Source organism: Castanea sativa, chromosome 11, assembly GCF_040712315.1.
Source record: "Castanea sativa cultivar Marrone di Chiusa Pesio chromosome 11, ASM4071231v1".
In the NCBI taxonomy this organism is placed as follows: Eukaryota; Viridiplantae; Streptophyta; class Magnoliopsida; order Fagales; family Fagaceae; genus Castanea; species Castanea sativa.
Window position 1 is genome coordinate 35,131,178 of NC_134023.1, and position 13,941 is coordinate 35,145,118.

At 34.8% G+C, this 13,941-nt stretch overlaps 1 protein-coding gene across 1 annotated transcript; it reads left to right on the forward strand.

Moving 5' to 3' along the window:
• The first annotated feature begins 287 nt into the window (after positions 1-287).
• On the forward strand, positions 288-8,245 carry LOC142615085 (putative pectinesterase/pectinesterase inhibitor 25). Its single transcript, XM_075787774.1, has 3 exons — positions 288-1,175; positions 6,020-6,377; positions 7,429-8,245. The coding sequence occupies exons 1-3, from the start codon at positions 522-524 to the stop codon at positions 8,121-8,123; spliced, it is 1,707 nt and encodes a 568-aa protein (XP_075643889.1). The 5' UTR covers positions 288-521; the 3' UTR covers positions 8,124-8,245.
• The last annotated feature ends 5,696 nt before the right edge of the window (positions 8,246-13,941 follow it).

Genomic DNA, 13,941 nt, shown 5'->3' on the forward strand with positions numbered 1-13,941 from the left:
CATCTGGCCATATCTTTGTTTGCAAGTTCCTACCATACTACCCTACATTAATTTATTGCCCATCTTTAACTTCTCAAACCGACACACCAATGACCAAACCCCATCACCATTAATATTTTCACACGCATTTATGATTCCCCTTCTTCTATGCTACCTATATATAAATTCAAACTAATTGCTCTGCATGTACATTGCGCGCACACGCATAAACTCTCTCTCTCTCTCTCTCTCTCTCTCTCTCTTCACACTATTAAATCCACCAAATCTCAATTGCATTTTCACCTCTTAGCCTCAGTTGCATTTTCAAGCATAGTAAGGTATTCACTATTCAATGCACACAACTTTTACTTTTCCAATTGCGCTTTTCTTTTACTTTTCTGAGAGTTCGAAGAAGTAATAATAAATAGATTGAAAATAAGGTCGTATTTAGTACACACAATTTTCATCTTTACTGAGTTTGGATAAGAAAAGGTCAATAGCCTTAACCCAAATTTTCAAAGGCCAAAATCACAAATTTCAGAATGCCAAAGCCCCCAATCTTTCTCTTCATTTCTTCTCTCATACTACTTTTCTTAGCTGCGTTTACCACAGCTCAATCCTATTCACCTTCCACTGCATGCAAGTCCACCCTCTACCCAAAACTCTGCCGTTCGATCCTCTCCACCATCCGCTCCTCACCGTCCGATCCCTACAGGTACGGCAAGTTCTCTGTCAAACAGTCTCTCAAACAAGCACGTAAAATGTCAGGCAAGATCAACCATTACCTCACCCACGACAAGAAGCGATCCTATATGAGCCAAGCTGAGATTGGTGCACTCTATGATTGCGGCCAGCTCTCTCAACTCAATGTGGACTACTTGGAGTCCATCTCAACTGAGCTGAAAATAGCTGGGTCTTTGAACGATGAGCTTGTGGAGCGAGTTCAGACATTGCTGAGTGCAATTGTGACAAACCAGCAAACTTGTTATGATGGGCTTGAGTATTCTAAGAGTAGCATTGTGAGTGCAGTGTCTGAGCCTCTGAACAATGTGACAGAGTTGTATAGTGTGTCACTTGGGTTGGTGACACATTCGTTGGATCGAAATCTGAAAATGAAAAAGAAGAAAAAAGGGTCTAATGGTGGATTTCCGACCAAGGGACACCCTGTCCGGGAGCCACTTGAAACCTTCATCAAGGTACTAAATCTTTTTTTTTTTAATTAATTAGTGCTTGTTATTTTTTTATTTCTTGGTTTTCTTATTTTCTTGCACAGTGACAGTATTTATCATAATTTTTTGGTAAATTGTTATTTAAGTAACCCCACTTTCAATTATAACATACTTCCTCACAAAATGTATAACATACCACCTCACTAAATGTAAAAAAAGAGTTTCTTTATGGATATCATGGCTGTAGGTTCAGCAAACTTTGAAATTATGTCGTAAACCCAAAAATACAAGTTTCATCGTTCCATAGATTTTTAAAACATCTCATAATTTAGGAGTGGGAGTAAAATAGTCTCATCAAAAACTAGAATACCATATTATTATATATAAAAAAATTCTTGTGAAATGACTTATAATAAAAAAAAATTATGCTAGAATTGTAAGAAATTTTATAATATATATCACAAAGGTAATTTCGAGATTTATTTATTGAACTATAAATAATTACATTTATTACTAAGTTTGGTAAATACAAAAATAATAAAATTTGATTACAATAGTTTTAACTTTTAACATTTCTCAAAAATTGTTGTGTCGGCTGACTTAGTGTTTAGTGCATGGACCAAAGGTAGCAGCATTGACAATTTACTGGCATATTGCTTGAGCTGGTGGTCCAAGGGGTAAAATTCATTGATTATGTTAGGGCTGTCCACCAAACTTGGAACGGTTGTTTTAATTACGTATAAATTTTTGGACAAAACTTAAGTACAGTACTTAGGTGTTATTTTTTAAATTTCTATTTTAAGATTCAACTATGTGACTACTTAACTAAAATAAACACTTTCATCTATAAAAAAAATCTACATAGCAAAATTTTTTGTTTGTTGCATGGACCAAAGATGGCAGCATTGACAATTTACTGGCATATTGCTTGAGCTGGTGGTCCAAGGGGTAAAATTCATTGATTATGTTAGGGCTGTCCACCAAACTTGGAACGGTTGTTTTAATTACGTATAAATTTTTGGACAAAACTTAAGTACAGTACTTAGGTGTTATTTCTTAAATTTCTATTTTAAGATTCAACTATGTGACTACTTAACTAAAATAAATACTTTCATCTATAAAAAAAATCTACATAGCAAAATTTTTTGTTTGTTGCATGGACCAAAGATGGCAGCATTGACAATTTACTGGCATATTGCTTGAGCTGGTGGTCCAAGGGGTAAAAATCATTGATTATGTTAGGGCTATCCACCGAACCTAGAACAGTTGTTTTAATTACATATAAACTTTTGGACAAAATTTGGGTACAGTATCTTAGGTTTTATTCTTTAAATTCTTATTTTAAAATTTAACCATGTAGCTACTTAACTAAAAAATACAATTCCATTAATAAGAAAAAATCCGCATAACAAAATTTTAAAAGAGGAACATAAAGAATTGCACCTACGTACAGTAAGTCTTGCCCTAAACTTTTAACAAAGAGTCTAATATTATTTTAGGAAGCATAGATTTAATTGTAGAGCTTTAGTAGTGTAGTAGAAATTATGTAATATAGGATTTTACTTAAAAAACTCTTTAGCTTCTAGAATTAGATTGTTTTACAATTACACTGAAAGATGCTTTAGAGTTTTGAATTTATAAAATATAAACAGTTAATTATAAAGTTTTTTTTTCCTTCTTAAAAGTTCCAAACTTCAACCTTGAGCTTAAAACTGTCTTTAGTTTTTAAAGGCACCTTAAAGTTAAAACACATTTTTAGTGAATTGGTAGACATCTCACTTTAATTTTTTTTACCCACCCCCCCCCCCCCCCCCAAAAAAAGAGTCTTTTAAAAGTTCTCAAAGATCATTCATGGACGGCACAAAGTCCTAAAAATAAGAGCAACATGTTGAATCTTTTGTACCCATCCAAGTTAATTATATAATATAAATTATAATTGCACCAAGAGACAATCTAGACGGATCTCTTGGTCAGAGATTACCTAAAATCTAGTGCTTATTGTGTATTAAAGGTCGAGTTAATTAAGATTTGGGGCCCTTCGAAATTCGGCCTCACAATTGATGACTTTGCCCAATCTTCTTGAATGAGTTATCCAGAAATAAAATAGTGTTTGGGCCGGTTGAAAGTCATGGTGACTTGCTAGAAAGCTCAGTGTTCACGAAACACGGTTGGAGTTGAACAACTTGGCTGCCACTTCACATCACGTGTTTTTGCTTGTGATCACCCTCATTCTTTTAATTTGACTGAACTCGATAGCAATTTTTTTTCCTTTTATGGTTAGGAGCGGTGCCTTTTTGTATAGTCACATTCCTTGAGTGACAATTGCAGCATTTTAGAGTTTAGTATTAAGTTCTAAACTTCTAAGGTTTCAATTTAGAAAAATAAAAGAGGAAAACCGAAGTATATGCCCCGTTTGGTACATATATTTAAAAATTGAAAATTGTTGTTTGAAAAAATTTGTAAAAATATGCGTATGTAAAAAAATATATAAAAATACATGTAATACTATTTAAAAATTAAAAATTATTATTTGCAAACACAAACCAAACCATCCTTATATATACAGTATTGTGCTGCGGATGAATGGAACATCTATGGCTGCTAGTTTTGATTTAAATTACTCATATCTCTAGGACGGCCTGATGCCGCCTATAAATTAATAGGTGGGCCTGGGAGATTTCCCTAAAAGGAGGGGATAGATTATTATTATATATAATTATCTTTGTGTGTCTTTTGAGTTGGTAACGTAGTCATTAGAATTCTATCAACCATCAAGGGACTAGGGAGTAGTATTTTATTGATTATTGAAGATTAGTTTAACAAATTCCTTATAGAAAGTGATTTTTGAAACATGTCAAAAGACAAGTACAGATACTCAGCCGGAAATAATAATAATTATAATACACATAATGAGACAATACTAGTTTCAAAACGCGGTTTCATTTATGAATAATCTATATGTGAAATCTTCTTACTCAAATTTGATACAGTCAATGATTATTTTGAATTCTTTTTTTAACTCTTAATAAATTTTGTAATGATATTATTATTTAGTAGGGTATGCAAATTGCTTATTTTTTATTATTCCATTTTAATTATAAAACAAAGGAACAAAGGAACATACACTTTTACCTCCTTGTACTTAGTGATGGTGTCACTTTACCTCGCTAACTTTTCAATCTTGTGCACGTTTTTTTTTTTTCTTTTTTGGGATGCATCACTACTTGAAGGTGAGAGATTTAAATCTTGAATGTTTTCATTAGAAATATAATGAGATGCTAGTTGATGAGCTACAAACAAGGAAATCGATTTTGTATTGTACTAGTCAGTATTTTTCGCACTCGTGCCTAGGCCAGTACAAAAATGCTTTAATTTTGTGTCAATTTAAATATCGGCCATACCAAAGTTATTCCAACAGTATTGGGAGAAATACCAGATTTCAATTAGTAAATGAGTGCAAGACTGAAACAGAAACTCAATTGCTGAAAAAAATTTCACTCACATGATAATAGATGTCTCCCAAAATCTCATGATCTTGTCCCTTTCTCTCCTATCTTGGTCTCTTTCTTTCTTTTTCTTCTTTGTTTTTCCTCTGCATGTTGCTCCATCTTCTAAGTCTTTGCGCATTACTTTGTCTTTTGCAGCTTTATTTATCCTTAGTTTGACATCGTGACTTCAAGTCATGTTTTCCTCTATTTTTTGTGTGTGTGCACTATGTGTGTAATAGCATATATGAAATAAACAATGCTAAAAAAATAAATAAAATAAACCTGTAAAAAGAAGAGAGATTGGTTGAGGAGAATAAAAGAGGAGTTCAGAACAATGTTGAGTAAACAAAAGATATAAGTCATACTAAGGACTCTACAAACTTTTATTACAAAATCTTTACACATTAATATTTTACCAACCACAAAAAATTATTTTGACAATTATTTATTATGTTATTGAAATTTACCAAGAACACACATCAATTTGTAAATGCAATATGATAAAATTTGTGGTATTTTTAACATTTTGTAAAAATATGTACATTTAGTTTGGTAAATTTTCATATATAAAAATTCTCAAATATATATATATATATATATATATATATATATATATCTATATATATATATATATCTATATACACACACACATACACTTAAATAGTAGTAATTCCGAAACAATATATTGATATTAACTAATATTGAAATATATCATCTTTTTATCTAAACCAAAACGGTTTTTAGTACAAAATTGACTTCCTTGATTATAAAGCACCTGATATTAACAAAATATAGTTGATGTTTATATTTTATTTTTACCAAACTCTTGAAAAATATTGTAATGATATTATAGGGTTTGTAAATTTCTTATATTTTACTATTTCATTTTAATTATTATAAAAAAAAAAAAAAGGAAAGTACACTTTTTCCTCCTTGTACTTAGGGTGATGTCACTTTACCTCGCCGACTTTTCCAATGATATAGCTTACCCTCTTGTGCATTGGAGTATTTTTCTTTATTTGAATGTAGGTGAGACAATTTGAACCCTAGATGTTTTCTTCAAAAAGTTTTTATTATTATTAAAGGAACTACGAACTTGTACCATATGCGTGACTCCATTTGAAATAAACAGCTAAAACTCTGTCAACTAGTTGCTCTTCAACACAAAAAGAGAGGTTCACTTCAAAATACTGGAGAAGCTTTTTATTGTGAAACAAATAATTAAAGGAAAAAAAAAAAAAAAAAAAAAAAAAAAAAAAAAAAGAAGAAGAAGAAGAAGTAGAGAGAGTTAGAATTTTTTTTTTTTTTTATGCAAAATAGATTGAGGTGATTATTTGAGGAGTTTTGGGGTAAAAAGGAAATTGAAGAAGTAATTTGCTGTAGGATCTACGGAGATCCTCTTGCCAAAAATCAGTGCATTGCCCCAACAAGGAACGGATACTCAGTGAATTGAAAGGCAATAATGGAATTCTTGTAATTGATAAAGTGACTGTAACCCGTAATGGTACCCGCGGAAACTTCACATCCATCACCGAGGCAATTGCATTTGCTCCCAATAATTCGATGCCTGAAGATGGATTATTTGTAATTTATGCAAGAGAAGGATATTACGAGGAGTACATTGTGGTGCCCAAACATAAGAGGAATATACTGTTGATTGGAGATGGGATCAACAAGACTGTGATCACTGGAAACCATAGTGTGATTGATGGCTGGACAACTTTTAATTCTTCAACCTTTGGTAAGTACTATAACCATGCCATACATCTTGTCTTCCAAAAAATTTCTATCATGTTCATGTGTTCATCAAAAACATTACAAGTATTGGAGCTCATCCTGTCACTAACAAATTTTTCTTTCATTTGGATAATTACATGATCTTCATTTCTAACAAGTGTATTTAGGGAGATGACATGACCTATTATGATTGTGCATAATAAAAATAAAGTTAGTAGTAGACTCAGGTGAAAGTGATATTGTTCAAATTAGAATAAGTCAAGTCAATAATTATGAAATAAATGGTAAAAAAATGTTGTATTCCTAATATTACTCGTTTTAATCACTTTACATGAAATTATTATGTTTAAATAAGCTTTTGGTTTTCAAAATTTATAGCTAACACAGCTTTTCACTGGCTAAGCTATTAACCTAGCTACACCGTTTTTATTTAATATTATTATTTTTAATCAAGTTGACACAAACATTCTATTAGCTATGTCAGTATCTTTCGTTAATACTTCCGCGCCCCTTTGATGCGGTGGTCACTCCACAAGTATAAATACTTGTAGGGTGTGGAGGGCAAGGGTCGAGGTTCAAGTCTCCAGAAAGGAGCTTCATACACATATACATTTAGATTAGACTAGAGGCAAAATTCTATCTTGTATCTAAAGAAAAAAAAAAAAAAAAAGTATCTTTCGTTAATTAGAATTGATGACAAGAATAATATTCAAATGTGCTTAATTTTATGAGGATAAAAATTAAACTGAGCCTAAAAGTTGTTAAGTCTAATGATTCAATGATCGAATTTACACTTTTTCTAACTATTTAAGTTTTTGCAACAAGCGGTAGTGCTTGTGTTAATTCAACCTCCCATAAATTTTTTCACATGTTTTGAATGTTTTTGAAATGTATACAACAATAACTTGTGGGAGATCATACAAATGAATCCTCTAGGCTTTATTTGGGGGTGTGGATCAGTGAATTCCACAATAATGCTTGACTCATATCCATCATCATAAAACTTGGAAAATTTTATTTGTGCGGACTCCAAACCAATTCGTATGGTGGTGCAGCTGTTTCTGGAGACAGGTTTATTGCAGTAGACATTACATTCAGGAACACAGCTGGTCCTACGAAACACCAAGCAGTGGCTGTAAGGAACAATGCCGACCTCTCCACATTCTATCGTTGTAGTTTCGAAGGCTACCAGGACACACTCTATGTTCACTCTTTCAGACAATTCTACAAAGAATGTGACATATATGGAACTGTAGATTTCATATTTGGGAACGCTGCTGCTGTGTTTCAGAGCTGCAATATATATTCTCGGAAACCAATGGTTAACCAGAAGAATGCAGTCACAGCTCAGGGCCGGACTGACCCAAATCAGAACACTGGCATATCCATCCACAATTGCACAATAGAAGCTGCACCTGACTTGGCTATGGATTTGAACTCCACATCAACTTATCTAGGCCGACCTTGGAAGGAGTATTCTAGGACTGTGTATATGCAATCATATATTGGTAGTGTGATCGATCCAGTTGGATGGTTGGAGTGGAATGGAACAGTTGGACTAGACACACTTTATTATGGGGAGTTTAAGAATTATGGACCAGGTGCAAATACCAGCAAGAGAGTACACTGGCCTGGTTATAGTTTGATGAATGCTACGCAGGCTTTGAATTTCACTGTGTACAATTTCACAATGGGGTATACTTGGTTGCCTAATACTAATATTCCCTTCTATGCAGGACTACTTGACTAGAGATCTAAAACTGGATAAAACTTTCATTCATTCTTCTGGTGCTGTCAATTTATAATGAAGGCTTTGTATAATCTTTCCTTCACTAGAGTACTTCATTTATGGCCTATAGAATCGTATGGAAAACTGTTAGGGAGGGTTTTTTTGATCAATTACGTGTGACAATATGTTAGGGAGGTTAAGTTTGCTTTATGTTATATTGGAATATTTTGATAGGCTAAAAACGTATTGACCCCTTGTGATAGATTAAGTTGATTAATTAGTTAAGTTTAATTAATTAATCAATTTAACATGCAAACGCGTGGTAGCACAAACAAATCACCAATTAAACTAAAGTGCAGCGGAAAATAAATTTGATACAGTGATTTGTTTACGAATGGAGAAAACCACCAAAGTAAAAACCCCACCGTGTGATTTTAAGGTCACTACTCCCGAGAATCCACTATTATCAAAACAAGCAGTTACAAGTAAAAGAATCTCAGTACCTTCTACCAACCTACAGTTGAACCCTTACCCCAATACCCAATTGGACTTGTTCTGTAGTGACAATCTCTCCTTTTGATGCACGACTCCTAGAACGTGACTAACCAATTGTGCGGATCCCAGTACGTGACTTCAATCACCAACTTCAGAAAGATGTTGGCTGCAAAGTTCTTTAGTTCATTCATACGATGAAAATCAAGAAGATGCTTGGTTACAAAACCCTATGGTGCACAAACACAACAGTTTCTTCACAATAGAGATGAACTAGGGCAAACTTTGTCTCCGATCACAAATTGCTTGAACAGACTTTTCTCAATGCTTGTGCAACTTGTGTTCTGTTTGATATCTCTTAAAATAATCCTTTTATATGTCTAGGGTTATGAGGAAAGAAGGCCCAAAGACATATCCACGGATTGGAATCAAAACAGATCTGAAATTCTGTTTTTCTTAAACCTTGACAAATAGCATCTGTCGAAATGCTGTCGAGCAGCTGTCGAGCTAGGGGGTTGGAATAGCTTCTTAAGCTCGATAGATACTAGCTGTCGAGCTAGCTGTCGAGATTTAATGACAGACACTTCTTCAGCTTATTTCTTGGACAAACTTACATGGCTTTAATACTTGATCTTGAAACCTTGTTTCTTGAAGTATTAAAAACATCCTAGATCTACCAAATACAAGTAAAATGTGTTTTGTCAAAAGATTAGCCAATTACATAAAATAATGACATATGTTCCTAACAAGTAAAACACATATGTCCTAACAATCTTCCCCTTTGGCAATCCGTGACAAAACCACAACAAACAAATGAACATATGAGAGAAGTCATAAAATACTCAACTTATGCTCACTTGTTGAATACAATAAAATATATCCTACCATAAACTCTTGAAAACTTTGCAAGAAGAGAGTTCATGATAAGTAGACTTTGACAACCTATATTTCTGAAACACTTTAAACAAAACACATTAAGGCATTTTTATGTGAAACAGAAATAATAGATTGCATATAAATAATACGAAGCATGTGCATAGAGAGATAAAAGAAACAACACGTGTAAGGATAGGTGAAGAAAAACATACATTATCACATATATATCAAAGATAAGCACAATGTATGAAAAAAAAATGGTCACAAGACCTAAGGTACAAGAACAATGTATCTCTAAAAGAAAGAAAAGAAAAAGATACAAGTAGTCCTCACTACATCCCTCAAGATATCAACACTCCCCCTAACAAAAAGGTCCTATACTAACTCTCCCCCTAAGAATGACTACTCTCATATCCAAACCAAAACTACTCCCCCTTTTTGTCATGAGTGACAAAGGGTAAGAGTGTCAAGTAGACATCTTGTCAGAGCTGGAAGAGCTAGCATCTCCATCCTCATCATCATCATCGTCGCCGGAACCATCATTGTCGGATGCCTCAGGAGGAGGAGAAGGAGACTCCACAAAGCCACCAAGGCGAGCCTACTGTCTAGCAATACGGCCGACACGGATGTTCACCTGACACAACTCGGTAGAAAGTGTATCGAGGCGAGAATCCATGTGCTGAAGCTGCGCCATAATCGCATCCAAAGTCACACCTCCCGCTGAAGTAGAGGGAGCGGAGGTGGATGGAGTTGAAGGAGTGGGAGGAGCTGCCGAACCGGATCACCTCGAACGAAACTGCGCCTCGTTTCGTTTAACGGTAGTGTAGTCAATGGCAAACATGACAGAGAAATGGTTGGATGAGGGAAAAGGAACAAAAAAATGGCATAAAATCCACATGATAGCTGAAGGAAAGATGAGCTTATCACGAGTCGTCGTATACCTATACACATCCATGATATAAATAATGAAATGTGAAGGAAAATCTATAGTGAGATCCTCAAGAAGGGACAACAGAAGTCGAGCACAGGGCTCTGTGATAGAGTTATAATGAGAGAGAGGGTGTAAAACAAAAGTCATCATCATGTTCATGAATCTAGGACCTTTAGCAAAGGTCAAACATGATGTAAACTGACGATCACCCCAATCAGCTAGGCGCTCGCAGAAAGCAGAGATCATCTCATCTTTGGACACAGTCTGCAGATGCTCACAAACGGGGTAGTCAAGATGAGCAACCATCGGGACACGGAGCACATCAAATACCAACTCCGGTGTGACCACTATACGCGTACCTCGAACTAGAGTATGAAAGAGTGGTGCTGAAGAATCAATTCCATGCAAGTTGGAGTAGAACTCCTGGATTAGCACGGAAGGACATGTGACCGGGACGTCACACAGTGACTCACATTCCCGATTGTGAAAGACATTGGGAAGGTCAGTGTCGGCAAAATCTGACAAAATAACTCAGCGTTCCGAATGAACACCTCGTTTAGAGAAGTTCTCCGAGAAGTCCTTTTGGGCTTTCTCATCATGGAACCAAACAGAATAGAGGGTAGGATCAAAAGACGAAGAGGCCCTAGAACAAAAATAGTTCTAGGACGGAGCAGACTTACGTTTCTGTGCCATTGACGCACTAAAGTAAACAAGAGAGAAAGGGGGAAGAAAGAAACACACAGAAAGTCCTAAGCAATCAAATATACAGAAATATATATTGAATGCAAAGGACGTATGCATGATAATTCATGAACATGTGACGTGCAACAATAATATCATCATGGGCTCAGCCCAATCCAAACCTACCAGCACACAAACAGATTAACTAATATACCACACATCTAAATGCATGAAAATATAGTTATAATGCACATGAGATGCAATGCATGAAGTTTGTAAGATCAAATCTACAAAACCCATCCCAAAAGTTTTACAAAAACTCAACATTTTGAAAAATCCCCAAAAATTTTCAAAAACTCAAAACCTAGATATGAATGCATGAAAAGATCATGAAGAATGAGAGAAAGAGAGATCATACCAAGTGATTTGAAGCAAGAAAATGGAGAAAATCACGTGAATTGAAGGTTTTGAGAGAGAAAAGAGTGTTCAGTAAATCTCGACAGATAGAGGTGTTGAGAGGTGTCGAGATAAAAGGCTTAGACCAATGTAGCTATTGAGAGGTGTCCAGAGTTTTCCAGAGATGTCTACAACAAAAGCTCGATGGATCAAGAAGGTATCTAGGAGCTATTGAGGGGACAGGAGATTTCTCGATCGATCCACCTAGCTATCGAGAGGTATCGAGATTGCGATAAGAACTAACTGAAGAGCTCGATAGATAGCCAGGTATCGAGGAGGTGTTGAGGAGGTGTTGAGATTGCTTAAAAACATTTTTCCAAGAAGAGAAAAACACAAACATGTAAACCAAGCATGCAACTCAACCAAAGATCCAAGCAACATTTTAAAATCTCAAAAATCATCTCTCAACAACAATTTTAAGCACATTGATCACACACACACACACACACACACACAATAAGTCTAACCGATTTTATGTTTCAAAAACAAGTCAAGACAGTTTAGTGAGCATACATTAACACATGTAAACCTTGTGATGGCCAAATCACATTGTATCTGCACATGTATCAAAAATAGCAAAAAAATTTGCGTGTTGTGTGTGAAAACATCGCAAAATTTCATAAGTGTCTCTATGTTATGATGATTTGAGATATAAGAAAATCATTTTAACTCATACACAATCATAACTGTTTGATGGGGACTATCACCTTCAAGGTACATCCTATAACTCCCACATCTCCTAGAAAACACGCTTGCAATCATGTTTTAAAGCATTTTGTTCTTTTTACTTTTATTTTCTTTGCATATATATATATATATATATATTTTACTAAGCAAATCATGCATGGGTATACAAAAGAGAGAAAAGAAATACTCAATTATGTTAAGCTTTTTGACATTGCACTTTTGCTATGCCGAAGTATACAGATGTCATTGACATTACACTTTTGCTATGCCGAAGCATACAGATGTCATTTCATGATTGGCGGGTAACCGTGGTTAAATATTTATTTATGCCTTTCTCTTAGGATTTTCTAGTCATTTCCATCAAAAAGAGTGATACGAGTGTTAAGTACAAGAGATTACTTAATCTTATTCATCACAAACAAAGAGCCATAAAGCTTGCTTGCTTAGTTGTGCATAAGGATATTCATCTAAGCTATAAATGATACAAAGTTTAGAGAACTATGTTTCAATGGCCATTTTAAGGTTCACAAGAACCAATGTATACATACACACACTGTTTTTGTATTTTTTTGAATTTTTCAAAAATATTTTTATATCAAAACAAAATAAATAAAACTGAAAACTAACAAACAAAAACATGTAAAATAAAACAAAGCAATGCATAAAACTAGACTGACTCAAGACAAGAAAGCAAACACATAAGTAATACAATCAAAAACAGATAGGGAGAAAGAGAAAAAGTGATTAAATCACTTGAAACCCTTTGCCTTCCACACTTTGGAAGAACCTTTCCTTTTTGGAAACCCTTGAACCGGCGATGAGGGGGAAGAATTAAGACCATTCAAGTTTGAAACAAACATGAGAGATTTAAGAAGATCTCCAAGAGGAGCAAAGGAGGATGGAAATTAATTCTGGTTTCCCAACGCCATCATGTTGCTGCTATTTTGAGTGGCTAACCACTTATATCAATTTGGTCGAGTATGACCAGCTGCTCCACAATGATGACAGAGATGTTGCTTCTTCTTTTTAGGCTTTTGAGAGTTAGCATTCTTAGCCCTAGGGTTTTTAACTTCTTTCTTATCCTGCTTAGGGGGTGCTCCTAAGATAGATTTGCCCTTGTCTATGTTCTCACTAGCTAATTCAATTTTTACATTAGTGTTCTCAATTTCAACATTATTTCTAGGAGGAACAAAAACAGTAGTACTAGAAGAAGAGAGATGATACCCTAAACTGGTTCGATCGGAAGTAGATTTTTGAAGACTAAGAATTTCGTCGAGCTTAGCACTTGACGTCCTTTCCAGCTGAGCTCTAACTTGAAACAGTTCTGCCTCAAGCTTCTTGATCTTTTCAGCCAAGAAGTTATTTTCAAACCTCAGTGCTCCAATAGTTTGATTGACTTCATAGAAAGCCCTTCCCATTGGCATTCTTCATAAACTTCTTGAATTGTCTGGTGATGTAGGATTTCATCATAAAATCGTCATCGTCTGAAGACTCTTCCATCTCACTATTCTTGGCCTTCAGTGCCATGCTCTTGCTCTTGCTCTTGCTCTTGCTAGACTTCCCGATTCTGGACAAACCCAACTCATAGGTCTGTATATTTCCAACCAGCTCTGTCAAAGAAATTTTATCAATATCCTTTGATTCCTCAATAGTAGTGATCTTGGCATGAAATCTTTCAGGTAGAGATTTGAGCACTTTTCTCACAATCTTGGATTC

Bases quoted from the DNA above. Each gene is read 5' to 3' on its own strand.
- LOC142615085 (XM_075787774.1), top strand. From the start codon at position 522: ATGCCAAAGCCCCCAATCTTTCTCTTCATTTCTTCTCTCATACTACTT. The intron at 1,176-6,019 runs GTACTAAATCTT...AATTTGCTGTAG, and splicing joins CACTTGAAACCTTCATCAAG to GATCTACGGAGATCCTCTTG. The intron at 6,378-7,428 runs GTAAGTACTATA...ATGGTGGTGCAG, and splicing joins TTTTAATTCTTCAACCTTTG to CTGTTTCTGGAGACAGGTTT.